This window comes from Notothenia coriiceps, unplaced genomic scaffold, assembly GCF_000735185.1.
Source record: "Notothenia coriiceps isolate Sejong01 unplaced genomic scaffold, NC01 NC01_scaffold00031853, whole genome shotgun sequence".
Lineage (NCBI taxonomy): Eukaryota > Metazoa > Chordata > Actinopteri > Perciformes > Nototheniidae > Notothenia > Notothenia coriiceps.
In genome coordinates, this window is record NW_011364554.1 from 239321 (window position 1) to 266469 (window position 27149).

Consider the following 27149-nt stretch of genomic DNA (forward strand, 5'->3'; position numbering starts at 1 on the left):
ATTTCATTTATTTTTTGGCCAAATTCTCAAAGTCGCAACACAATATCTGCACGTAATGAATTTCATTATTAAACCTTTTCATGGTTATGTTAAGGCACTGGCAGCACTATATATATGGTCTGGTTTAGTACAAGCAGAGACTGGAGACACAACATCTTAAACCCATCACACTAACTTTTGTTGCCATAAGTTATGTGAAACCAGGACTCTGGTGTCAGAGTTCTTGTATCAGTTCTCTGATCATAATCCAGCCAGACATCATGTTTCTCATTGTAAATTTGAATTGTAAAAGTATTAGGCTGTATAAACATAATTTCTTTAAAACAGGGCTGGGATCTGGGATTTCTGTACTTTGATTCCAGCTTTATCCAGGCAAATGTGAACGTTTCGCCAATAGCACACAGAGTGTACACCCCCGCAGTTCACCTCCACAGGAGTTTCCTCTCATTTCACATGATTCAAATACCTTTTAAAGACTGTGGTGTTTGATTGACACCTCCCTCACACTCCTTGTTCTCGTTATTGCACCTGTTAGGACGGGACAAATCACACCTTTATCTACCTTACTACCAAACGGCCCTCACATGATTCCAGCCTGAACAGATGTCTGTTCAGAAAGAGTTTCTGGAAACACCTGTGAAGGTGTGCAGTGCATTATATTTGTGCCAAACATTGGATATTTTGGATTTGTCCATAGCCACATTATTAGTAGATCTTTAATTCTAATTGGATATCAAAACATTTGATTTGTCTTTTGTCATTCTAAAATGTTCAATTGAATTCAACCTTACAGACCCATTTGGATTTCTGTCCTCTGCTGCACAGATTCTGTGTAGTATTTCTAGAGCCACAGTACTCATATGATTAACAGTAATACTACATATCATTACAGAGCAATGATAAAGCAAAGATAAACCAGAAGACAAGTAAAAACATAGACAGAAAAGTAATCTCATGAAACCTTCCTGTTATGGCCTTATTGCTTTATCACTCAGGGGTTTATCTAATCACCAGTTGTATATTAATAACATCCACACAGTAGACCCAGGGAACTATAGTCTGTGCTGCTGAAGCTCTCCACCCTGTGACCTGTGGAGCTGAAGGTGCTGCCGCTCCTCTGGGGTCACTGGAGGTGCAGCAGGAGAACAGTGGCCTCTACTGGCAGGCCATGAAGAGGATTTGTTTATGTGTCTTAACCAACAAGCCTTCACGTACAGCTTGAATCCCTCTAATGCAGCAATAAATTAAGGTTTAACATGCTCAGCCTGAAATGCTGCTCGTGCAGGAAACGTGAATGCAAATTCAAATATAAAATGAAACTTCTCATTAATGACCAATTACAAAAACAGCTCATTCCTTAGGATAAAAATCATAATAAATATCATAATGAAATGTCTTCAGTAACCAAAACTGTAAGTACATATTTAACAAAACATTTCACTGATGAAAAAGATCAGGTAAAAAACTGGAGATTTGGTTGGAATAATTCCTTTCCTTTCAAGCGTTGAGATCCAGCTACAGATGTGTCAAGAGCTACAAAAAGTTCCTTCTTCTTTTTATGTCTTGTTTTACTTGCAGCTAAAATTAAGATGAAATTCCCTTCTCCCATCATTTTACATCCCAGATTGTTTTCTAATGAAGGCATGTTTGAAATCCAGAATTGTTTGCTTGACATTTATGTGCCTGTAAATAAATAGCGTGTCTCCTCAGCAGCCCTGGAGTCGAGGGTTATTGCTGCTCGGTGTCAGTCATATTTAGCTCTTGCCCAATAGGAATCGGGTGACCTCTGCATATTTTGCACTCAGCGGGGTCACCGGCTACGCCTCAGGGGAACCGTTCTGCTCTGCGTCTCCTCTCACGCTGGGAAGTGGAGTTCCCAAGCATTTCCCCCGACTGTGGTCCAGAACAATCCCATGTCGTCGCCCAATCAGGACACTGGACATCATGACGCATGGCCGGGACAATAGGAGGATACAGAGGCGTGCTGTATGGGTGCAGATACCCCCATTTGTCTTGACAACAGGGCTGTACAGTGTAGTGTCAATATCCTGAATTGTATGTTGTGACACCTCAAGCCAGCTGTTTGATGACCAAAGTATGGAGCTCTAACCCCGTTAATATCTAAAATGTGTTGCCTGTGGATCAGATCTATGGAGTGTCACGCTATTAAAACTAACCAGAGAGCCGAGCGTCTCTGTTGCCAATGTGTCGTGACATCTGTTGAAATCATAGCCCCGTTTTCAGCAGGGCCCTGTCCCGCCCTGTTTGCAGTTGTCATGGTGACGGGTCAGTGTGCAGGAGGCAGAGCAGGGTTTGGTCCAAGCTCGCTGGGACTGAAGAGGAGGCGGCGGTTTGGACGGGATGGACTGCTTTCAGTTCCAGGGCTTTCCAGAACCTCCCAGGGGCTTCATTAAAACAAAAGGACAAGAGTGAGGAGGAGGAGAAGGGGGTGGGACTTCCTGTTGGATGTTACGGACCAACTGTGACCCCAAAGGACCCTCAACTTTTAATGTGGACAGAAGGTCTACAGTCACACTGCAGTAATATCATGCGGATCTATTACAGAGGTTCTCCATCATACAACCTTCTGTGTCATCTATTCTGAGCAATTTACTGCAACTCAGACCTGCTGCCAGATAATCCTCTACTCAAGTAACACGTGACCAATACTGGCCACTACTGGTGACCAAGAGGAACTGCAAAAACATCCCATTAGCTGTCCCATTAGCCAGGTTTCCATCGAAATGTTGCCAAGATTTGACAGCACTCTCAAAAAACCACCCAAAGAAGATGCTAATTAATGCATGTCTCCACCCATTATTACTAATATTAGGAGTTGGTTAATCGAGATGAACAGCTGGTTGTGGCAGTTCTTGAGTCGGTTGTCGTGCTAATGGATGGAAGGATGGAAAGAGATGACAAGAGTTAAAAGAGCAGCATCCAAACCTCAAGCATGTAAATCCATGTTAAAACTTAATGGAAACTCCCCATAGACCTGATGTTTCTTTGTCTCATTAGTGGAAATGTATGCCACATGATTTGTTCACCAAGTCTGTTCCAGTTTTTTGCGTTTTGCTTCTACAGATAGACTTTCTTTAAAATGACATTCCCTAACTCACCATTCTGTATTGTCAATTACTGGATGATCCCGGCTTACAAAGATGTGAAGCATGACAGAGAAGATGCCCTGATGCATAGTGTGGTGGAAATGTCTTCATCAACATTAATTCAAGCTAGATTTCTGAATGCTCGAATTAAGAAGATAAGAATTTCTGATTAACACTATCTGCTAACATTAAGGTCAAATTAAGTCAAGGAAGGATCAAAGATCTTGGAGTGTACTGTACAGTTCTTCTAAGCCCAATTAAAGAGCATCATCTCTTTCTGATTGGACAAGAGAATAAATGCATCGAGCTGCTCTCAATTCTTAATAAGGAGACAATTACTCGAGAAACGACAACTGCAATGCTCTCAACCAATGAGAGATTGCAAAGCTAACACTGAGCTATATAATACATTTAAGGTCGTAAGTGGCATAATGAATGTCTTTTATCTCAGTCCTAACTTTTTCTGTCAGTTAGTTACAGTGGGTTTATTAGAGATTTCAGTGGAAAACAGCTGCCTGGAAACAACCCTTCTGAGAGCGAAAAACTAAAACAATGAGCTGAAAGTCTCTAAGGCATTACTTTACAGATAGTTTATCTGACAGTCGAATTGGTGCAGTCCATCATCCAGCAGGAAGAAAGAGTGATGTTCTTAGTCTGAAACAAGAGACTGAGGCAGGAGCCGGTGTGGGACGACTGCACTTAGATCAGAGTGTTCCATAACACTGACTTACATTCACATTTTAAAGAGTTTAAGGTGACACTCAAGAACACGCTGATAATGTTCCTGTGATCAGTGATCCTGTGAACAATGAGCGAGAGACATTACAGGAACATAAATCAGATAATGGATATATAATGTCATATTGAGATTGTTGTAAGAATTTGAATTTTTTTGTTCATGATTAAAGTTTTACAAAACGTTCGGATAAGACCACTTATTGACTTATTCTCTGATGTTCTAATATAACTAATACATTGACTTTTTATACACAACAGAGTAAACTAAATTGAATACAAAGATCTTCTGTAAACTCTAAATATTCTTTTTTCAGACAAAGAGTAAGATGTTAACACAAACTTGTTTTATTGTGATCTTGGCTTGGTAAACAATGTGCTGATCTGAATAAATAAGCTCTTAATAAAATAAACTCATTTAAATTACAACTATTTGCCAAGTGTACAAGTTTTTATTGTTCATTAATAAATAAAAACTTTTCTGGGTAAGTTGCTCAAAATCATTTATAAACACTAAATACTGAATAATGGAACTATAGAGTTACAAACTACACGTTACACGTGGCCTCAGATGTAATTCTGGTTTATTGGAAACGTGTTTTTAGAAATTGGTTAGAAATATGAACTAGACAAAATATTTCAATGCATTCTTTAAAAGTAAAAAAATGATATATGTAATATTTTTACAGTCCTATACATCAAAATTATTTGTATTGTGAAAATGTTGGTAATTACTAAACATTAATCTCTCCTTTCACTGTGAGGCTCTGCTGTACACCACATGTTAGCATGATGTGTTTTGCTTTTCAGCATGCATTTTTCATCTTATATGTTCTGTAGTTTTACTAGAGAGAATAAACACATTTCAAAAGAGGATTTTTGGACTGCTTTCTAGTCTTTCCACTAGCACAAGCTTCAATGCTGACAGCCCAAGGTTCACAAACTGAAACAAATCCTTTTTCTTGCCTTAATCGATCCACAACAAGCTTGGTATGGGTACAAAAATGAATCATCCTTCTTTAACAGCAATAACTTAGACTTGTAACATCAATGGCTCGGATCTACTTAAGTGTCCAGTAAGCCATGACAGTGTGACAGTGAGCCAATACCAGGACAGTCAGTCAATATTTCAGAGAGCAAGAACTCAGTTCAAAATGTAACCGTGTATGGAAATATCATTTTATAGGATGCCGTAAGGTCATGATATGAAAATAAAAAGACTTTCTGCGTGATTGGTTTTCCTATCCTACACTGGGGCGTAATGCACAATGATTTTCATTCTGAATTTATCATTTATACACATGTTTGTACTCCTTGTGATTTAAAATAGAAGGATCTCAAATCACAACATCCGAGGTATTTTTAAAAAGTGCAGATGTAAGTGTAAATGCTGTAACCATATGCTGTGATCACACAGCTACATTTTCCTTCTTAATGGATTGTTACTCAACCGGGTCGTGTTTATCTTCCAGCTGATTGATCCTTTATAAGACGCTGATTACAATCAACTAATTACACAACTCTAAGAGAGAGGGAAAACACACACAAACACACACACAAACGGTTAAAGGAGGAAAGAGTTGACAGCAAAATGGATTTCCATTTTTAACGTAGGCTAGGTGAGTTTCCGTTGGACATAATGGTCCCTTTCAGAAAGTGATATTGTCTTATGGAAAACGTTAATACTGATGCTTAACACATAAACAGTAAAGTAACATGACACTTAACTTAAGTTGAAGTACCTTAAAATGGTACATAAGAAAAGTACTTGAGTATTTGAGTATCACTACTGGACAAATCTACCTCCATAATGCAAAAACACAAATATGTGCACACCTGTAGAAAAATAAGCAAAAATGTGTAATTTAACACACACATACGTAAAGGCTTAACACACACACAAAATACAAACATACACAGTATCTACACAAACACACTCAGGCATGGGTATGTATACACAAGTTCCTTGCCTTGTTCTCACACCCACACAAACACTAACACATACATTCCTGGGATCCAGCTCGTGTTGGGTGTGTTTACATGCCGCCATCACTTCGTGGTCTGGCACGAGGCATCGAAAGTGATCAGAAAACGGACCAACAAAAGGCCCGGGCCAAGCCTGAGAGTAAATAAGTAATAAATCTATCCCACATCAGCAGAACGTTTCACTGTAAACACACTCTTTAAAAAACAAGCTGGTTGTGGCGTCCCGTGTGGATGGGAAGATGGCCGACATTCCTGCTGTTCTCCACAAGAAAGAGCAGCGATAGAAAAAGAGCCGTGAGTTTACAGGGTTTTGGCCAGTTCCTTTCAGAGCATCTGGTGGCTTTAATCACAACAAAACACAATTAGTCTTCGTCAAAGAGACCGAGAGGAGATGGAAGAATTGTGCTGGATTTACAACGTGTGAGAAAGAGGAGAGAGGAAGAGCGGCTGTTTGTATCCTGATGAAAATCTGTTTCTCTTGGGCCTTCAATTAAATTATAATGAGAGTTAATGATAAGTACATTTATATCAAAAACATTGTACACTGACAACTTTCTGACGGAATCATCTGATGTGTGTGGTTAATAATAAAAAAGATCAGAAACAGCATGTTGTGAAGAATCTACAGTAGGAGTCACTTTGATCTATGTTTGTGAAAAGTTTCAAAAACGTTTTTTTTTATTCTTTTATTTCCCATGGTGTTGAAAACAGCAAGAACGAGAAGAAGCATGTTTTAGGGGAAACACATTTTTGGCAAGCCAATGGCTCTTCCCTGCTTTATTTTCCCTTTTCTACTTTCCTAGGGTTATTCTTCAATACAAATTCAGATGAAATTGAGATTTGGAAAATATATGCAACTAGTCATACATGATGAACATGTTTTTATCTGACATTAAGGTTTCTATCTACCTCATTTAGAGCATCAATAGAATATGCTGTGTAAAGATATAGTGCAGTAATATCACCCATGCAACCGCGAGGCAGTAATTCATCATTTGCAATACAAAATGATTATTGTAAATGTAAGCTTAATTAAAGGGGACCTATCATGCAAAATGCACTTTTTGATGTCTTCTATACATACATACAGTATGTGTCCCCGGTGTGTCGGGGAACTCACGCAGCGTAAAAAAATAAAACCCTTTCTCTTTTCCTCCGTACCCAAGTCTTTTCAAAACGGGGGTACAGCGATCGGATACAGATTTGCTGCCGGTCTGACGTCAAATCGGCAGCGGACCCACAGAAAGTTGCTATCAGAAACAATGCCTGACGTGTTTTGGACGTAATCTCGTCTTTGTTTACATTAGCAAGCCTCGCTAACACTCAGAGCTAATCTGTACTGCTTAAAAAGCAGGAAATTTAAAAAAAGGAACTCACCTTTTGATAAAGAGAAAAAGCATTTGAGCTCCATACTGTTTCAGAAATAATCCTTGATGTGGAATTTAACTTTATTTCCGGTAGAATTCTGATCTCCTTTTTTTTTTTTCAAGCTAAGGACCCAAAATCCATGTTTCTCTAACAGGGCTGCAAAAGAGGGGTATGAGCAGTATGAGGTATGGCTACAATGGGTGATCTGTTTGGTATTTTAAGCAAAAATATTCACAGACATGTTTTGTATAGTGTAATGTAAATGTAATGTAATAGCATAATAGATCCACTTTAATGCAACCTTCCAATCAAAATCACTAAAAGTAATTTACTTATATTATTTTTTTAATGATCAGTGTTTATTGTGACCTTTAAATGGAGACTGTATTCATAATACTATCAGAAATTTGATTTTTGCTTTTGTTGCTGCTAATCTTCAGAAGAACCTCCTGCAAAAGCATTTTTTAAATGTTTTTTCTCTATGTCAAACATTGTCTAACTATTGTGTTAAAAAGTACTAGTTTACTTCATACTTTAGTCACTCGGATAACATATAACAAATAAATGTTTCCCCTGTGTCCCCAAAGCAGATTCCAGAGGTCGCACATAAGCATAGCGATCACTTTACTGGTCAACATCAGGTCCATTTAATAGAGAAGGGAAGAAGCTGGGATTTGTGGGGGAGTTTGAAACTGATCCCTCTCTCCCTTGTAAAAGTTGCACACTTAACTGGACGCATGCACGGAGGTGAAATTGATCGTAGCAGAGTGGGTGTGAAATATATGCACGGCTCTCGGCCACCTGGACGTGCACGTATGTGTGCGTGTGCATGAAAATGTGTGTGACATCTAAGACACCATGTAGGTCCTACACACCATTGAAAGCTGGAGGTAAAGCGAGGAGCAATAACCCCAATAACTTCTACGGCTCAAATTAGCACTGCTTTTTAAAAGAGGCCTCCCACAAAGCCTTCACCACGGTCACCACCAAGACCCTCATTATCAGCTCCGAGACCCCGGGTTCACTCCGAAGACTGAAGCTCGTATGTCATCGGCAGACAGTCGGCCACACCTCCCGCTTAAGAATGGGAACACTATCATAAAAGGCCTTGATGACATAAAACAAAGCGATTGGCTTTGACATAGGAGGAGACTTTAGCTCATTTGGGGTTTTTCAAAAAAGGGAACAGTTCTGAATTGATCCTGTGCTTTATGGCCTGCTTCCCCCTCTGAGCTAGGTCGCTGGATTTATTTCTGCGTCTGCACAGCAGGACATAAATCATCCTCGGACTCGCTTTCTTCTGCTCCTTCTTTCTTTTTTCCCCCCTCTTCCCTCTTTTTCTCTCCCTCTGAAGCGAGGGATGTGGCTGTCTGCAGGACAGAGTCCGGCTCTCTCCCCTCCGGAAGAATTAGACCCGCAGACATTACCACATTGTATTTTGCGGTGCATAGTTTTCAAAAGGGGGAACCAGTCCTGGCTCCGCTAGAGTCCCACTGCTGCAGGCCCCTCGGGCCTCTTTCCCTCACTCTCTAATTAGATTAGCCGGGTCCCCAATCTGGCAACCCAGGCCTCCAATCTGGCAACATGGCTACCTTTGCGGCAGAGCAATATCTGTTCTTACGGGGAGGGAATGACCTAAATGTTGGTCAGTATGGTATTCTGTTACGCTCAATGGTGTGCTGACAAAACGACTTGGGTAATGAAGACGTTAGAGGAGAAGAAGAGAGAAGGGAAAAAGAAAATTTACAGCCGAGCTCTACGAAAAGTGCTGGGCCAACCGAAAGCTTGTGGTCGGGGCAGCCATTTTGGGAGGAGTGCTGGCAGCTGAGGGAGCCATCGCAGGTCGGGTCAGTTCCAAAACAGCCAATTAGGCGCTAAGGGGCTGTTGCATATCAATAAATATCATCCAAGCATGTCGCTACTTGGAGGCCGAAGTTTAATTTGCAATAGAAGGGTAAAAGTGGATCTTTCAGTCAGGATGAATGCTGAAGTCACTAAAATATTACTGACCACCTTCTGTCTCTCTACTGTCTACTCTTCTACAAGTGTTTCAGCATTTTCAAGTGTCTCAGCAGAAGGCTGTTAAATGAAACAGGAAGTTGTCAAACATACCGATTAGGCCAAAATTCAAAGCCAACGTTTTTCAAAACAGTTTAGGAGCCTGAGAGTCTTACAGGACGCTGTATTTCTGTCAGTATGAATGCCTTACTGTCTGCCAAAGACATGATTAAGAAATATAAAGAAAACACAAAGTCAGGCTAAGCATAAAAAAGAAAAGATAGGCGTTAAAACTGAACGAGGACGGTCAAACGGGATCAGAACTTCCCGCAGCGAAACACATGTGCAGACAAGAGTAATCCAGCCGTGCACTAAATTCCACAGCCAGCCATCTAGATGGGACGTGACAGTATAAAACAGAGGAGGACGTCTGGAGATTTCACTGACAGGAAGTGAGCGCTGTGAATGATTCGGCCTCATAAATCATTTTTGGGGGAAAGACGCAGGGAGCTTCCAGAACCCTCTTTTTTCATGCACAACTGATGAGTTGATCCCTCAAAGGTTGCTGCTGAAATCTGTGTGTGTGTGTGTGTGTGTGTGTGTGTTACATTGCAGCTCCCACGCTATCACAAATCAAGATGTTATGGCATGTCGTGATGACTAACTTGCTTTTGTTGTGTTTTAGGTTATCGTTGTGGAGAAAATAGTTACAATGCTTCACCATGGCCAAGAGGGAGCTGAGGCTCGGGCCTGGGGGGGGGTGGGGGAGTCCTGAGTCAGATTCATGGGAATGATCAACTGGGGATTTGTCTCTACGGTGTACTTAGTCTGTGAATGTGTGTGTGTGTGTGTGTGTGTGTGTGTGTGTGTGTGTGTGTGTGTGTGTGTGTGTGTGTGTGGTGAAAAAGGCAGCAGAGTTTGAGTCTATATTCGCAGCAATTCAGTTCAATTTGTTTTGGCATTCACATTTTCACCCAGCCTTGTCTCAAGTTGAGGTTTTTTTTTTCAAACACTGATATGACTTTTATTGTCGACCTTCACTTCAAGTTCTTAAATGGATGCTTGAGACTGGATTCATTGAAAAGCTTAAACAACACCCAAGACATCTTTTTAAATTACTTCTCAATACTTTTTATTAAGTCAAATGCATATTGTTTATTATTTCACATATTTCATTTGTAAAATGTCCTATCTGTTTTATTGCTATAGTGGTTTATTCTTGTTTATTTTTTGTATTATTTAGGGTCTGATTCTTCTGCCATGTTAAGCACTTTGTTTTTTGAAAATACATTTTATTTTATTATACATCACACTAAATGTAACATGTCATATTTTCATGTCTAGAGACTCCTAAATAGGCAGCTTTTATCACACATTCCTATAAGTTTACCAACCAGCTGATGTACACAGGCAGTCACCAAACTTATATTGACACAAGGAAGAGGATTGAAATGCAGACGAACACACACATGGCATGCAGGTAGGATTAAGAAACAAATAACTAGATGTATGGTCAGGAACAGGCTTAGAGGTTGGCAACAGGTGACAAGGGACAGGTAGAAGGCTGGAAAGGCCATGTGTAACACTACATTTACAATATGGCAAAGTATGTGTGGAACTGTACTGGTATACTGTGAGCCTAATGAGAGAGATGGAGAACAGGTGAGAAGCAGGGGGGGGATACATGTCTGCAGTGCAGTGGAGGAGGTGGGAATGTGGCTGAAGGGAAGAAATGGCAACAAAATAACCCAACTGAGGCAGATCCTGTGGCACTGCAGCTCTGGTAAAGTTTCAACAGAAAATAAAGTACTCTTGGTATGACTCACAATTATCTTGCTTTTACACTAAGCACATCTTTTTTTATTGCACAACATCTTCTAATTTCATTCTTTGCATTGAGCCTGGTTCGCTCAACTTTTAGAATTAAACGAAACCGATCATCAGTAATAGAGCAAAGCTAATCAAACATGCATTCATATGGAAGTGTTGCAGTTCATTTATTTTGCAGACCGGAACAGCAGTCCACAGTGTTTGTGTGGGTGTGAGCTGTAATGTATGGACGTCCTGTCTCGCCTGCTGGAGGTGGGCTGTGATTGAACGGCGCCGGAGGAGTTGTGGAGAGAGAAGAAGAGAGAAGCAGCCAGAATGGACGCAGAGAAGAGACGCTGAGGTCTGCTGATATTTCATCGTCTGACTCAAACAGAGCTGCAACATGGACCCACGTCCAAACTCACAGCTGCTTCCGACCAGCTCCTCTTTCTGAGTTTCAACTCTATTCAATAAACTTCTTTGGCAAGAAAGTTGAAGGAAAATATTTCACAATTTCAGTGTTTTAAAAGACAAAGTGTTTTAAATCTTAATTTCATCTTCTATCAGCGAGTGGTTCAGTAGCTGAATGGGGCTTCTTTCTTTCATCATTAATGTTCGCTACACGTCCACTTTCTTCGTTTTATCTTTAATGTTTACACTTCTTCCTACTTCCCTCCTTCCTTCCTAAATTAACTTGTTTATTTTCTTTATTTTCTTCCTTTCCTAAACCCGTTTGAATCCCTCTTTCCTTCCTTTGCTCATGTCTCCCCCTTTGTCTCTCTACAGTTTCCATTTTCAAACATATTGCAGAATAAATGTTTTTCACATTCTTTCTTCACTTTAATGCTCCATACTGTCTCATGTTATGTGCTTTTGGGACATCCTCCATTTATAAAGCCTATTCTGGCATAAACTCAAAGGAGAAACCTCACACAGACACACTTTCACCTCCAGATGAGTCATTCCCTCCTGTTCTCCTGCGATGATGGAGCACCCATTAACCCACAGCACCCGGCCGCCTCCAAACACAAATAATCAGCTCTGATGTGCCATCGTGTCCTCCCTCTGCCATAATTGTAGATAATTGTTGGGCCTAATTTGGACCAATTCATCCTATTACTAAACTCTCTCTTACATGTAATCCACTTCTTTGGCACCGGTAATGTAGACAAGGTTTGGATCTCAGTGCTGCTGAATGGATGAGTCCACAATAATTACAAAACCAGGAACTCTTCTAGTGTTGGACTTTGTATGCAGAGGTGAAAAGTACTGTAATCAATTACATTAGTCAGGTTTATTTTTTAAATATCCATCATTAAGTATTGTTATGTTAGCATTAAATGTGTATCTCGTAATAACTGACCACATGCTCCAAACAAATACGGGGCAGCTTTTTATCTCCACTGTTGGTATACTCAAGGTTATCGCTATAGCAACTTGAATTCAGCAAGCGGTATCCCCTCGTTTCTGTCCCTTTAGATGAAATCCATTAAACAAACTATCAAAATGCATACATGTAGCTCCACTTTTTGTCCTCTCATGTTGGGCTGAAGGCAGACTGGACGCTGCAGTGACTCAGTATCGCTTCTTGGGGTACAAGTGGTATTACAAGACAGGATATGCCTCATTTTAGTAATATTTATGCTAACACATTGACGTGTTCACCACAAGGTCAACTTTTCTGGCCATATCTTACAAATTGCACTGTTAAATATGATGTGAAAGCATTCAAACCCACTGTTTATCCTAGCTTTAGCTACTTTAAGCCTGTTGCTTTAGTTTTATTGCAAATGTACTGTTTTGGTTCAGTCTCAGTCATCAACCTTGTCTCAAGCAATAGCAACTGTTGTTAGCAACCACGCATTGATAATAAGCATTACCAAACAGCGGAAAGACAATGTTAGCAAAACGTTGGTTAACAGTATATACAGTTGCAAGAAAAAGTATGTGAACCCTTTGGAACTACCTGGATTTCTGCATAAATTGGTCATAAAATGTGTTCTGATCTTCATCTAAGTCAAAACAATAGACAAACACAGTCTGCTTAAGCTAAAACCACACAAACAATATGTGTTTATGTTTTTATTGAACACACCATGTAAACATTCACAGTGCAGGGTGGAAAAAGTATGTGAACCCTTGGATTGAATAACTGGTTGACCCTCCTTTGGCAGCAATAACCTCAACCAAACGTTTCCTATAGTTGCATATCAGACCTGCACAACGGTCGGGAGGAATTTTGGACCATTCCTCTTTACAAAACTGTTTCAGTTCAGCAATATTCTTGGGATGTCTGGTGTGAATCGCTCTCTTGAGGTCATGCCACAGCATCTCAATTGGGTTGAGGTCAGGACTCTGACTGGGCCACTCCAGAAGGCCTATTTTCTTCTGTTGAAGCCATTCTGTTGTTGATTTACTTCTGTGCTTTGGGTCGTTGTCCTGTTGCATCACCCATCTTCTGTTGAGCTTCAATTGGTGGACAGATGGCCTTAAGTTCTCCAGCAAAATGTCTTGATAAACTTGAGAATTCATTTTTCCGTCGATGATGGCAATCTGTCCAGGCCCTGAGGCAGCAAAGCAGCCCCAAACCATGATGCTCCCTCCACCATACTTCACAGTTGGGATGAGGTTTTGATGTTGGTGTGCTGTGCCTTTTTTTCTCCACACATAGCGTTGTGTGTTCCTTCCAAACAACTCAACTTTGGTTTCATCTGTCCACAGAATATTTTCCCAGTAGTGCTGTGGAACATCCAGGTGCTCTTTTGCAAACTTCAAACGTGCAGCAATGTTTTTTCTGGACAGCAGTGGCTACCTCCATTTTATGACCAACTTATGCAGAAATCCAGGTAATTCCAAAGGGTTCACATACTTTTTCTTGCAACTGTATATATATATATTTAAAAAAAGGTTGGTTGATATAAGGGGCTATAAAGAAAAACAGATGACCGATAATGCTGTCTTGTTAAATTTGACAATTTGCTCTGTTTCTAATATATTGATGTGTAGTTATTCTGCCCTCTTGTGGCCAACAATAAATTAATTCTGTGTAAGTTAGTAGAGGTATTTCACATGATCATTTGTAAGACGTTTTACTTCTGTATTGTGCTTTTTTTACATTTACTTGCTATATTTGTCTGGCGAGCTAGTTATTATAATTCTCATGTATTTTTAAGTGGATTCTACTGTGAATGTTTATTTCATTTGAATTAAGTAAGAAACCATAATGAAAGACCGTGACATGTAATGGAGTAGGCTACTTATTTTATGGTTGTATCCCTTCATGAGACAAAAGGGAAATATAATAATATAATACTTCCTCCACCACCAGACAGCAGGACATTTCATTTGAAGCTACTAAATAAACCCTGCCTTCATTTGCTACGACCTGCAGCATATCTTCGCAACAATGCCACTCAACACAAGGCAGCACCCACACAGCTGTGGTTCACCACGGCACCACACGGAGGCCCCGGGGCCGATGAGGCTTCACACTGACTGACTACCTGACTGGCCGGTCGACTGAATCTCCATTTTCAGCCAGTTGTTTCAGACGGAGCTGTCAGCGAGAGTCCTGCTGAGTCTCATTTATAAGGAGAGCCTCAGCTGAGTGTGGAGCCGTGACAGCTCAGGAGGGGAGAAATGTGGAATTCATTTGGCTCGTTGGGGATGGAATAAATATGTGGGTGTGTGTACGGGGGCCGAATAATACGGAACAATAATAAAATTTGATTTCTACAGTTGTTTGGTATTTGCACACAACCACGCAATACTAAATGAAGGTTATTCCCAACAGTGTAAATTCCATCTTCTACTCTGCACTAAGAAGTATTTCACCCTATGCCTTAAAGTAGAAATTAGGCATATGATTATAATTGCAAATTAAAAATATACTCCTGGATTCTGTGATTGTGTCATCAAGTCCCCAAAATTCCTTCCAGCTTGTTTCTGGGTGGAGATATCTTGATTTGGGGACTCAACAAAATCACTGACATACAAAGAAGCCAAATATACTTTTAAAGTCTAAAATATTCGTATAAAGAACTTGATTTTATCCATACAGGTCATATTTTGTGACTTTATAAAGACACCGGACCCAGACCTTTGCTTATTTTCACTAAAGGTGTTTTCGTTGTTCTCATTACTCTTGTTTCGTGTGTATAGATAATATGTATTGTACTGTGTGTTTCTTTCTTAGTTTAGTTTTGATTCGTAATAGATATTCTTTATTTGTTTGAAAAGGAATAAGCCTTTCAGGATTCCTTCCTCCTATTTACTGTAATTTATGTCTCCCCTTTTATATGTATTGTGTTTCTCCTTCATTGGGTTAATAAACTAAACTTATGAAAAGTAATTGTGCATTTGGTGTTAACAGTTTTTTTAAACTCACAGCAGGATGTTACATGAGGTGTGAAGCAAGAGGAGCATGTGTCATTACATTTCTCCCTTCTTGGATTTTCCCATACTGACTTGCTCTATAAACCTCCTCCAGACCACCAGAATCACTCCTTAAACCCCCCCAAATTCTGTATAAACTAATTTCTACAGACACTGACATCATTTCCAACATGTTTACACTGCAGCTTCTCTGCACTGTTTGCTTCAACACCCATCTGTTGTTGTAGTCTGATTCAATTCCATGTTCAATCTGAATTTTACAGCACCTATTATTGCAGTAATTGTGTCTGAATGTGTGTCTGAATGTTGCTTAGATTTTGTGGTTTGACTGTTGAGTATTTGTTTTGAATCCACCATGAAAGACAAGCATAATCTCCACCAGATGGCACCATTGCCACAGATGTTCCTCCCTGAATTCAGAGGACAATTGTGGGGCGCTTTAATCAGAAGAGACTGCAAACATTTCATTGTTAGCATTGGTGGGAATCCATGAAAATCAAACCCTGAAAGCATTTGTGCTACATCGACACAAACAGACTCTAAATCCCATTGATGTCCAACAACATCAGAATGAGTTTCAGACTCCAGGATAGCAGACAATGTGGGCTCACAATGACTTCATGAGGTCAAATTCCTGGACACCTTCCCTCCTGTATGCATGGCTGCGTTTAGTGCGTTATTGTACTTGGCATCCCACCTCTCAGAGCTTCCTGACCCGACCAAAGTCCTCATATTCTTAGTCTGCTCTTTTGACCTTCTCGCTGTTTGTTTTGTAGTCTCCAGGAAGAAGTGCTTTTTTGTGGTTTCTCTCAGTTAGTTAGGCGTTGCTGGCATAGACGTTCAGCTTTTATTGTGATCCAGATTTGGGAATCCTTCGGCTATGAAGCCAGGGAATCAGGGATCTAAATGTAGGGTTGTCACATTGGTTTCAAACCCAAGAGAACTACAGTGAATGTGCTTGTATGGAAAGGCACACACTCCAAGGCCGTAATCAGAGCTGTGGTTGGCTGGTCGGGGTGACGACGTGCCGTCTGAGTCTGGCAGACCTACAGACAGTCAAACTGTGGGATCTGGCTTCAGTCTCCTTCCCTGCAGCACCAGCTGTGGCGCTATCTAAACAGGACCTGGTCTGAGGTATTATGCAAAGGCCCGTGGCTCTGGTTAGCATTAAGCTAGGTTGGCTCAGAGTAAAGACATTGCAGCAGCTAGAACATCCAGGTCTGGACCATTTAGCAGCACCTACAACAATAGCATTTAAAAGAAGAGTAGGTTGTTCTTTTTTTGGCTCATCGGCACGAAATTACATAATAATCTTTCAGCATGTTGCAATTCAAAGTGCTCTGGGAAGACTTCTGCAACTCTTGGCTCTGTTTGCAGGTCTAGAAAAGCTAGCCCATGACAGGAGGATTTGGAATATACAAGTCATTTCAGAGAGAGGCCCCTATTGGATGATCTCTAAATGCAGATACACATGCAAATCCCTTGAGAGAGTGAAAACCATGTGAAAACCTGAATCAGAAGGCAGTTTTGAAATAATTGTCTACAATGCAATGGAACCCCAAACTAATGAGTTATCAAAAAGAATACCACGGCAGCGGTTAGCAGAAGAGACACCATTTTCTTCTCTCATTCTGAAACACTGAAACGTTCATATTGTACCTCGCCAGAGTCTAAATTAAACCTCAGAAGGCTTCAGGGGCCTACGGGGTTACAAAGAAAAAGAAAAGAACGGTAACTCTTATTATATTCTCATAGAATAATAATCGTTTTGTGAACATGTATGCATTGATATATATTCGACATTGCAATTAATTGTCCTTCTGTAAAATTATTCTGTATTTTATTGGAAAGTGTGTTGACCCACGGTGATTCTTAACACTAATGGTATTTCAATTGTTTATGAAATGAAAAGATAAAACCTAATTGGCGGATTGCTTTTAGCCCCACAAGTATTTGAAAGCCAATTAATTCAGGAATGAGTTTTACAAGAGAAGCACGTGAACTCTAAAGTGCTACAATATTCAGTATGGTTACTACGCATACTGTTGCATCCATATTATATGTAGCTTTGGACTCAATCTCACCAAATCATTATCCAAAAAAAACACAAGGAGCAGTAGAACTTGCAGTCCCTGTACAGACCGACCCATATCCAATATAGCCACCTGGTGGAGAAATAATGAATCACTTACACCAGATACATGATGTCCACCAGGTGGCACTGTAGTACAATAAATAAATCATGCTCTCATCTTCACCACAACCTCTCTCTGGTTCTTCCATCCAGAAAAAATATTTGAATGTATCAGTGAATTGTAAGAATCACGCTAAGACTTCTTGGAAACCTAAAACCTGTTTTTAAATGATGTCCTAGTCACAACACCGGTTTCACCCGAGCCTCCCCCAGTGTTTTGTTTTGGCTGATGCACCTCTGTTAAAAAACAAAAGGAAACATCCGGTTTTCTGCATTTTCCTGCTTCCACAAATTCACTTTAGAGCACCACATGTTTATTAATTGGCTACTGAAAATAGTCCTTATTAAACATTTTATATTATAATATACTTGATATTTCTGCCCAGTCATTTAAAAATGATCTGTTCTGTTCATCTTCAAATGACAGAAGGGGTAAATCAAAGAGAATAAGAAATCAAATACATTCATAAAAGTTTCAGGATATTCAGATGAAATAAGAAGAATCCTATTTGAGTGAATACCAAAAACAACAGCTTGCAATCACTTTACAGTATATTAGAAGTTGCTTGCAGCGCTCATTATGCCACTGTGAGTTACGATCTCCAGAGAAATCCCTGAAATATAAGCGTATGTGTGAGGAGTTCATTACAGGAATCTGAAGATGCCCGAGGCGGCTTTCTATCAACACTTGGAATTCCACCGAGCTGCAGAGGACGGCAGGAAACTGGAGATGCTCTGGAAGTTTGAGAAGTGAACACAGAGCGACAAAGCCTTTGTGGTCATTTTAGGAATGTTCCGGCATCAACACTTTTAAGACTCTTTGATGTGCACAACTGTTTTCCCTCCTTTCCTGTGACAAATACACGATCCTGGGGACAGAAAATACTTAACAAAAAGGTCAACTTTCCCAGACATTTGGTTATGCTTCACCAGAGATGGAGAGGACAGTTCTGTTGTAATTTCCTTTCTTTGCCTAACAGAGAACACATATTTCACTGTTATTCTGCAACTTAATATTTAACATTAGATAACTATTGCTGTTGTTGGTTTTGGCCATGACAAACTAAGAAGGCAAGAAAGTATATGCAAGAAGATTTCTAGTAAGTAAAGGTAAGTAAGATATTTGGCTGTAGCAGCTTAGCAGAATAAATCACCTAGCAGAGTGACTGAAAGCTGTCGTCTGTGTGTAATGAGACTGATGAGGATGAAGATGATGAGGGTCAGCAGAGACAGGAGAATGGTCAGGTGATCTCCAGAGGAGGGCAACTCACAAAAGGAGAGGAGAGGCATCACTGGAATAAGTCCAGAGCCTCATTCACAAAAAACAAAGTTTAAGTTGAGAGCAAATGTTTACAAAAGTAATTTTAATTGTCAAATGAGGAAGAGCACAGGTGTAAATTATGAAAATAAGTTTGGCTGTATTCCACATAGTTGCTTTGATTTAAGGGTCCTACCACCATGAATACAAAGCCACCATTAGAGTAATTAATAACAACTGTTTATTGTTTTAAATAAGCAGATTTTATGGAGTAAAAATATATACAAACCATTTTATAACATATTAGTGTCAGTCATGAGCAACTTTATCCAGTGGTACAAGCAGTAGTTATGTCACAATACAGTAGATTAACTCCAAACACTTCACATTCTCTTAACTTGAAGAGGCACAGGTTGCATTAAAGCCTTCTGTGAACACTGCATACAAACATCATTTTTCCACTTTCTGGTGATTATAAAAACATGGTCTCTAGACCCTCGAGCCAAGGGACCCACACTTAGGACTGTTCTGCTTCAATTTTGTCATTTCTCTTTTAAGGTGGTCCTGAAAGTCCCCATGCTTTGTGAAACAGCTGTACTTAATGGTGGGAGTATCCCTTTAAACTCTCTGTAATTGGTAAAGAAGGCTAAAATAAAGCCAACTGTCTTATCCCTGCTGTGTTCATGAGTCATGGTGAGGGGGTTTTCTGTCCATGCTGCTTCCCTTCATGCCTGCAGAAGCTGTCCCACCAGGGCGGGGCTCCTGTCCCGGATCAGGGCTGACGTGATCTCAGCGACCCTCGACACGGACCTCTCCCAACGCTGGGTGTCCTGAGAGAGAGAGGGAGGAAGGGAGGGAGGAGAGACAGGGAGGGCCTCTGGTAAATGACATCAAATGACAGACTCGTGAGCTCAGTAGTAGAGGATTTAAAATCTGATCTTATCACGCTGCAGCATGCACTTCTTGATACCAAACTGCTTTTGAACAGTAAGAAAACCAAAGCAATGCTTTTTGCTCCCAAGTCAGCGTCCTCTTGCCTCTCCATTGACACCCTTGATGGTGTCTCTGTTGAGTTTGTTGATACATACAAATATCTGGGCTTTTGGTTGGACAGTAATCTGAACTTCAAACACCACATTGAAGTTCTAACAAAGAAATTGAAATTCACTCTTGGCTTCCTTTTCAGACTTAAATGTTGTTTTTCAACTTCATCCTGTAAAAGGTTGGTCTCTGGCTTATTCCTGTCCCAGCTGGACTACGGTGATACCGTTGATAGATTTGCCTGTCCCACTGTTTTGGCCAAACTTGACCCACTCTACCATGCTGCACTGCGATATATATCAAATGCACCCTATAGGACTCATCATTGCACACTGTATAGCCTAACTGGATGGTCCTCACTTAGTATGCGTAGGATGCAGCATTGGTTTTTATTAATGTATAAAGCCATTTTAGGTAAGCTTCCACTGTACATATTTGTGCCAGATTTGTTCCAGTTTGTGACTCTTACAACCTCAGATCCAGTGCCTGGATACGGTTCCAGGTTCCTGCCGTGCGGACTGAGGCTAGAAGTCTTTTTTATTATGGTCCTTGGTCTTGGAATGACCTTCAATCAAGCCTCAAACTGAGGGCACTTGTCTCAATAGCATGTTTTAAATTGAAGTTGTCTGAGGTCCTTACCACCAGCTGCTCTTCAGTAATAAGTAGTGTCCCTTTCTTACTGTCCCAAATGTGCACAATGTAGTGACTGCTTTTCGTCTTTTGTTTACTTAGTGTTCTCTGTATTTGATATGTCTGTGTTATGCGTAACGTTGCTGCCTTCTTGGCCAGGTGAGCATTGTAAATTAGATTTGATCTCAATGCTTTTTATCTGGTTAAATAAAGGTTAAATAAAAGTAGCCAATAGGCTTAGCAGTACAGATAAATGTGTGGCTCACTATTTGGCAAGCAACCGGTCACAGTCTGTTTATCTCATGTCTTATAAAAGCTTATTAATGATTTATAAAGTGTTCACAACCTAATTAATTAATTAATTAAAACTATTCGTAAAGCCTTTATAAGGTAGTCTTATTGTAAAGTGGTGCCCAATTATTTATATTAACACAAGATGTTAAATGTGCAATAAATAAATAATTCAAGAAATAGAAATAAATATATGTACAGTATATAAACTAAGGAGTACACAAATGCAATAAAAACATGAATAAAAGTATAAATACAAATACAAAATATTAATATGACACATACAAATATTAAAAAAGTAAAACTGTGCAATAAAAGATGAAAAAAAATAATAAAGCGTGTATATAAAGAAAACAAGTTAAAGTATAAATATGAAAAAAACACAATTAAATAATATATTAAAATGTGTATATTACAAGATATGTGTATTAATACAGATATGAATGATGAGAAACAGATGACTGCTTGAAAATAACTATAATACAGTATTAATCCTATGTGATACGGAGGCGTGCTAGGCTGAACGATTAATCGATTTTAATCGAAATCACGATTTTAAATGATGCGATAATTAAATCACAAAGCTGCGATTTCTTAAACATTTTTTTTTTTTTACAATTTAAAAAAAAAAAAATCTTTACAATTTTTTTTTTTTTTCTTCTGTGTGTCAGTCATCCCACACCAATCAGAAGTGCTGGGCTCCACATGTACCAGCCATTGTTATTCCAGTCAGAGTTGTCTAAGCTCAATCATCAGAACTGTTAATCACAGCATGATGATAGAAGGTGATAGACAGATTGATCCAATCACCTCCAAGTGTTTTTGAAAGTGCCTGCCCTTTCCAAATGGATCCAAGGGAGCTTTCCTAGATGGTTTGGTGAACCCCGGTCTGAGTCAGGTTAGTAATGCTCCATCACATGTTCCTATTACAGGGAGAATCTTGACTGAAGCTTGAGTTTAAAGCAACCCAACGGAAGTTTCCATGTAAGTTTAGTTATTTCACTCGTAGCTCGGGGCTGCGGGGTGCCTAGAGGACGGGAGCATGTTGATGCGACCTTCCTAGCCGGAGGATATGGCCCGCATTTTACAATAAACTTCCGTTGGGTCGCTTAAAAACAAATATCGCAAATCGAATCACAATATCTGTCAGAAAAATCGCAATTAGATTTTTTCCCAAAATCGTGCAGCCCTAGCGGTGGTGCAGTGGGATAGCGCGGTAGTTGATCAGGGGGTCACAGGTTCAAACCCCCCACTGCAGTCAGCATGTCGTTGTGTCCCTGAGGCACTTCACCCCAAATTGCTCCTGTGGGGATTGTCCACAGTATTGGTATGTACAGTCGCTTTGGATAAAAGCGTCAACAAGTAACATGTAATGTAATGTAATGTATTTTAAGGTATCATGTAAGTAATGTAATGTAATGTCATGTAATGGTAATGTATCATGTCATGTAATGCGTGACATGTAATGTATTCATGTAGTAATGTATCATGTCACGTAATGTAGTCATGTCATGTAATGTAATGTATGTAATGTATGTATCATGTATGGTAATGTATCATGTCATGTAATGTATCATGTCATTGACGTAATGTAAGGTAAATGGATGGTAATGTTGATGTACGCAACTGTCAGGGTGTACTGATAACAGTGTAATGTAAGTGATCTTTGCATGTAATGTAATCATTGTCATGTATGGTAATCATGTCATGATAATGTATCAACCTGTCATCTGTAAAGGTAGCTGGTCATAGTCAATGGTAAATCTCTGCTTTAACAGTGAGTTCAGTCATGTCATATGTAATGTCAGCTGTCATGGCAGGGTATCATGTAATTAACGTACATCATGTAATGTACTCACTGTACACACACTTCATGTAAATGTAATGGAGCACAGTCATGTAATGAATCACTTTGGCCACGGTAATGTAATATGTAATGTAATGTATCATGTACTCTAATGTATCATGTAATGTAATGAATTAATGTATGTAATGACATATAATGCCGTATCATGTCATGTAATGAATGTATCATGCTCACGCAATCTTATGTAAGAAAAATGTACTGTATCATGTAATGTAAAGTAACAAAAGAGAAAATCATGTCATGTTAATGTAATTGTCGGATGAATGTATCATGTAATGTAATGTACATGTCAGCTGCACAATGTATCATCACCACCTGTAAAGTGGAGATGTATTCAGGGTCAGCTGTAATGAATCATGCCACTGGGTAGAGTGTAAAGAAAGTAATGCAGTCTGTATCATGTAATGTAATGTATCATGTCATCGAAAGTAATGAACAAGTCATGTGATGTAAATGATCTTCTACATGGAGAATGATCATGTCATGTAATGTAATGGTATCATGTCATGTAAAGTATCATGTCATGTCATGTAATGTATCATGTCATGGTAATGTAAGTATCATGTCATGTAATGTATCAGTCATGTAATGAATGTAATGTAATGTAATCATGTCATGTAATGTAATGAATGTAATGTTAATGTTACATGTAATGTAATATAATCATGTCATGTAATGTAAGGTAATGTAAGTGTAATGTATCATGTAATGTAATATCATCATGTCATGGTAATGGTTAATGTCATGTAATGTATCATGTAATGGTAATTGTAATCCATGTCATGTTAAGTATCATGTCATCGTAATGTAATGTAAGAATGTATCATGTCATGTAATGTATACATGTAATGTAATGATCATGTCATGTAATGTATCATGTCATGTAATGTAAATGTAATGTAATGTATCATGTCATGTTAATGGTATCATGGTAATGTAATGTATCATGTCATGTAATGTATCAATGTCATGTAATGTAACTGTAATGTAATGTATCATGTCATGTATAGTAATGTATCATGATTCATGTAATGTAATGTAATGTATGTATCATGTAATGTAATATTATCATGTCATGTAATGTAAAGCCTGTAATGTATCCATGTCATGTAATGTATCATGTCATGTAACTAATGTAAGTCGTCCATAGTCATGAATGTAATCATGCATGGTAATATATCATGGTCATGGAATGTAATGATCATGTCATGTAATGTATGTAATGTATTATCATGTAATGTAATGATCCTGTAAGTAATGTAATGTAATGTAATGTATCATGTCATGTAATGTATCATTGTCATGTAATATATACATGTCATGTAAATGTAATGTATCATGGCATGTAATGTAATGTCATGTAATGCTACATGTCATGTAATGTAATGGTAATGTAATTATGCATGTCATGTAATGAATGTATCATGTCATCGTAATGTAATGTATCATGTCATGTAATGAATTCATGGNTAAAACAAACAAGGTATCTACCACGACTGTTTAAATGGGTAAGCTTTTTTCGGGCTACTACGTTGGGATCGCAGAGAAATGCTCTCCGCACAGAGTTATAATAAACCTTTTTCTTACTCAATATCAAGCCACACTATTTTACACTTATTGTTTTTACTTATTTTACTTTACTTACTTCAGCTGTGAGTGTTTGTGTGCGCTCAGGGGCTTAATTTATAAAAGGGATATACGCTCCAAAAATGGCGTACGTCAGTTTCTACGCAATGTTTGCGATTTATAAAATACTAACTTGACGGGAAAATGTGCGGTCCTCCACGCAAACTCCCACCCATGCGTACGCACTAAGCACAAAAACAGGAGAGACGAGAAACTGGCAGAAGGAAGAATGGAGAAATATGTGGAAATAATAAATAAAAATAAATAAAATGTTACCTCTCATTTATCATATATGAAGAATTCATTTTCACAAATTGATTAAGGTCAATCTTAAAATGATTTAACAAACGCCTGTTTGAGACTCCTCAGTGCACACAAAAACATAACTTGGAGAAATAAATAAATACGGATATGTTATTTAAAACCACCTCGAATATGTTGTGTTAATGTTATGAAATGTTTTCTCATAAATGATGCGGTAAGCAGGAGGACAGAATAACGTCTAAACTGACGCCGTTTTGCATTTCTATAGGCTGTAGATATGAGCATGGTTTTATATCAGGTTTAATCGTGTTTTATGCCGTTTGCCAAGACTTGATAAGTCGCTCGTAAAACACAGGAGGTATGGAAACTAAGAACACCATATGTGGTAATTGTACAGCTAATATAACACAACACATTAGTTCTATTTCCTTTAACTGGTGGATATAGAGTTGCTGCAGGGGGGCGGAGGGGGGGTTGAGGATGCGACAGGCTGCAGTGGANGTACATATGTGCCAGATTTGCTCCAGTTTGTGACTCTTACAACCTCAGATCCAGTGCCTGGATAGGGTTCCAGGTTCCTGCTGTGCAGACTGAGGCTGGGAAAAGGAGTCTTTTTTATTATGGTCCTTGGTCTTGGAATGACCTTCAATCACGCCTCAAACTGACGGCACTTGTCTCAATAGCATGTTTTAAATTGAAGTTGTCTGAAGTCCTTACCACCAGCTGCTCTTGCAGTAATAAGTAGTGCACCTTTCTTACTGTCCTAATGTGCACAATGTAGTGACTGCTTTTTTGTCTTTTGTTTTCTTAGTTATGTTCTCTGTATTTTATATGTTTGTGTTATGTGTTATGTGTAACGTTGCTGCCTTCTTGGCCAGGTCAGCATTGCAAATGAGATTCTATCTCAATGCTTTTATCTGGTTAAATAAAGGTTAAAAAAAAGAAAGAGGATCCTGGAATAAGAACAACAAATCCCAGAGCAGATTCACATTTGTTCACGTTTATCTTTCCTCCCACTAGTAACGGCTCCATCTGAGTCATCCTAATGTTTGTAAACCAGCAGGACCGCCAGCAGCATCTAGTGAGTGTTAGCAGCCAGTTCAAACCGGCTGGAATTTAAAGGTTGTTCCACTTATAGGAATGGCAAAAGTAAGGAATAGGCCTGATGTGAAGGAGATACACCATCATTGGGTTGTGGTGGTCGAAGATGTACTCAGATATTTTACCTTTACCTGAGTATTATGTTATTGTGTACTAAGTATAAGTAGCGATACCACAATGAAGAATTACTCAGGTAATAGTCCTGCCTTCAAACTCTTACTTAAGTCAAAGAAATTACAAAAGTATAAGTAATTATTATGCATAATGGTCGATTTCAGAATTATACTTAATGATTGAATTTACTAACTACAAGTATTTACTAAAACAAATGTTGCCATAACGCTGGCTGTTTTCTGGATTTAACAATCCTAAAATGTTTGTCCTCATCGAGGAGAATCTAGTTGGAGTCAGCTGTGAAGACAAATAAACACAGCATATAATGAATAACAATCAAAATTCATCACATTTAGTTTGATTGTAAGGATAACAAAATCTGGTGGAGGATCTTCCGTGACTTCTGTTCTTTCAAATCAAACAAAGATAAACAACTCCACAGAATTAAACACCACAAATTTGTGTTGATTTCAAGTCCTCTGAAGCTTGTGAACCAATAAGGCCTACAGACAGATCTATGCTAAACCACACGGAGAGACCAAACGTTCTCTCATTCAGTCAGTGCGTATCATTTACTGCCCAACTCCAGTGGCGTGGTTGTTTTTACTTCGGTGATTCCTCTTTTCTTTATCTATTTCTTCTTATTTTTGTTCTGGAAACTGCCTGCAAAATGGACTTTTAATGATTTTCACTCCCTAACTCCATTCCTCAGTGTACGGCAACTTCCTGCTTTGATTTAGTTTCTTGATGAGGCCTCAAAATGACCTGATGTTCATATTATTAAAGGCACTGAAGCAAAAGGAGCTAACTTGTTCCTCATGTAGATTTATGCTTCATGCTCTACCTGGTCTTCTACATTCATCCATCGTGCACTTTCAAAAACCTTATGACACTGCTTTTGATTTAGCAGCATGCATGCATGTAAAAAAATCAATTCTAGAAACGTTTAAAAAAGGTATATTATATAAAACTGAGAACACAAATAAGGATGTTTAACTACAGAAAAGAGAACAAATAAAGGCCTGGGACAGTTTGGTTCCTGCAATAAGAATAAGTCTATGTTTGTATATCCTGGATCTTACTTTTATAGTTTTGGCCAACCTGATTGGTTAGTAAGACCTACCTTCCCTTAGTTACTGTTGCTATGCCTGCCAATATTTTAGTTTTTGCACAGCACGCGATACATTTAAAATCAATATGGTGGCATGTTCACTATTGAATTTAGGGCATTTCAATTTCAATTTGGGGAGGTGGTGGCGAAGTCGATAGGGAGTTGGCTTGGCAACTGGAAGGTCACCAGTTCAAGTCCCGGCAAGACCGAGGTGTCCCTGAGCAAGGCACTGCTCCCCGGGCGCCGTTCAAAAT

General features: G+C 39.1%; 1 protein-coding gene across 1 annotated transcript in view; it reads right to left on the reverse strand.

Annotated features, from left to right (window-relative positions):
* Positions 1 to 19074: 19074 nt before the first annotated feature.
* crppa (CDP-L-ribitol pyrophosphorylase A) overlaps positions 19075 to 27149 on the reverse strand; it is a 38466-nt gene continuing 30391 nt past the window's right edge. The window contains exon 9 of the mRNA XM_010788539.1: positions 19075 to 19680. Coding sequence (XP_010786841.1) covers positions 19576 to 19680 — 105 coding nt within the window. The 3' untranslated portion in view covers positions 19075 to 19575. The remainder of the gene's footprint in view (positions 19681 to 27149) is intronic.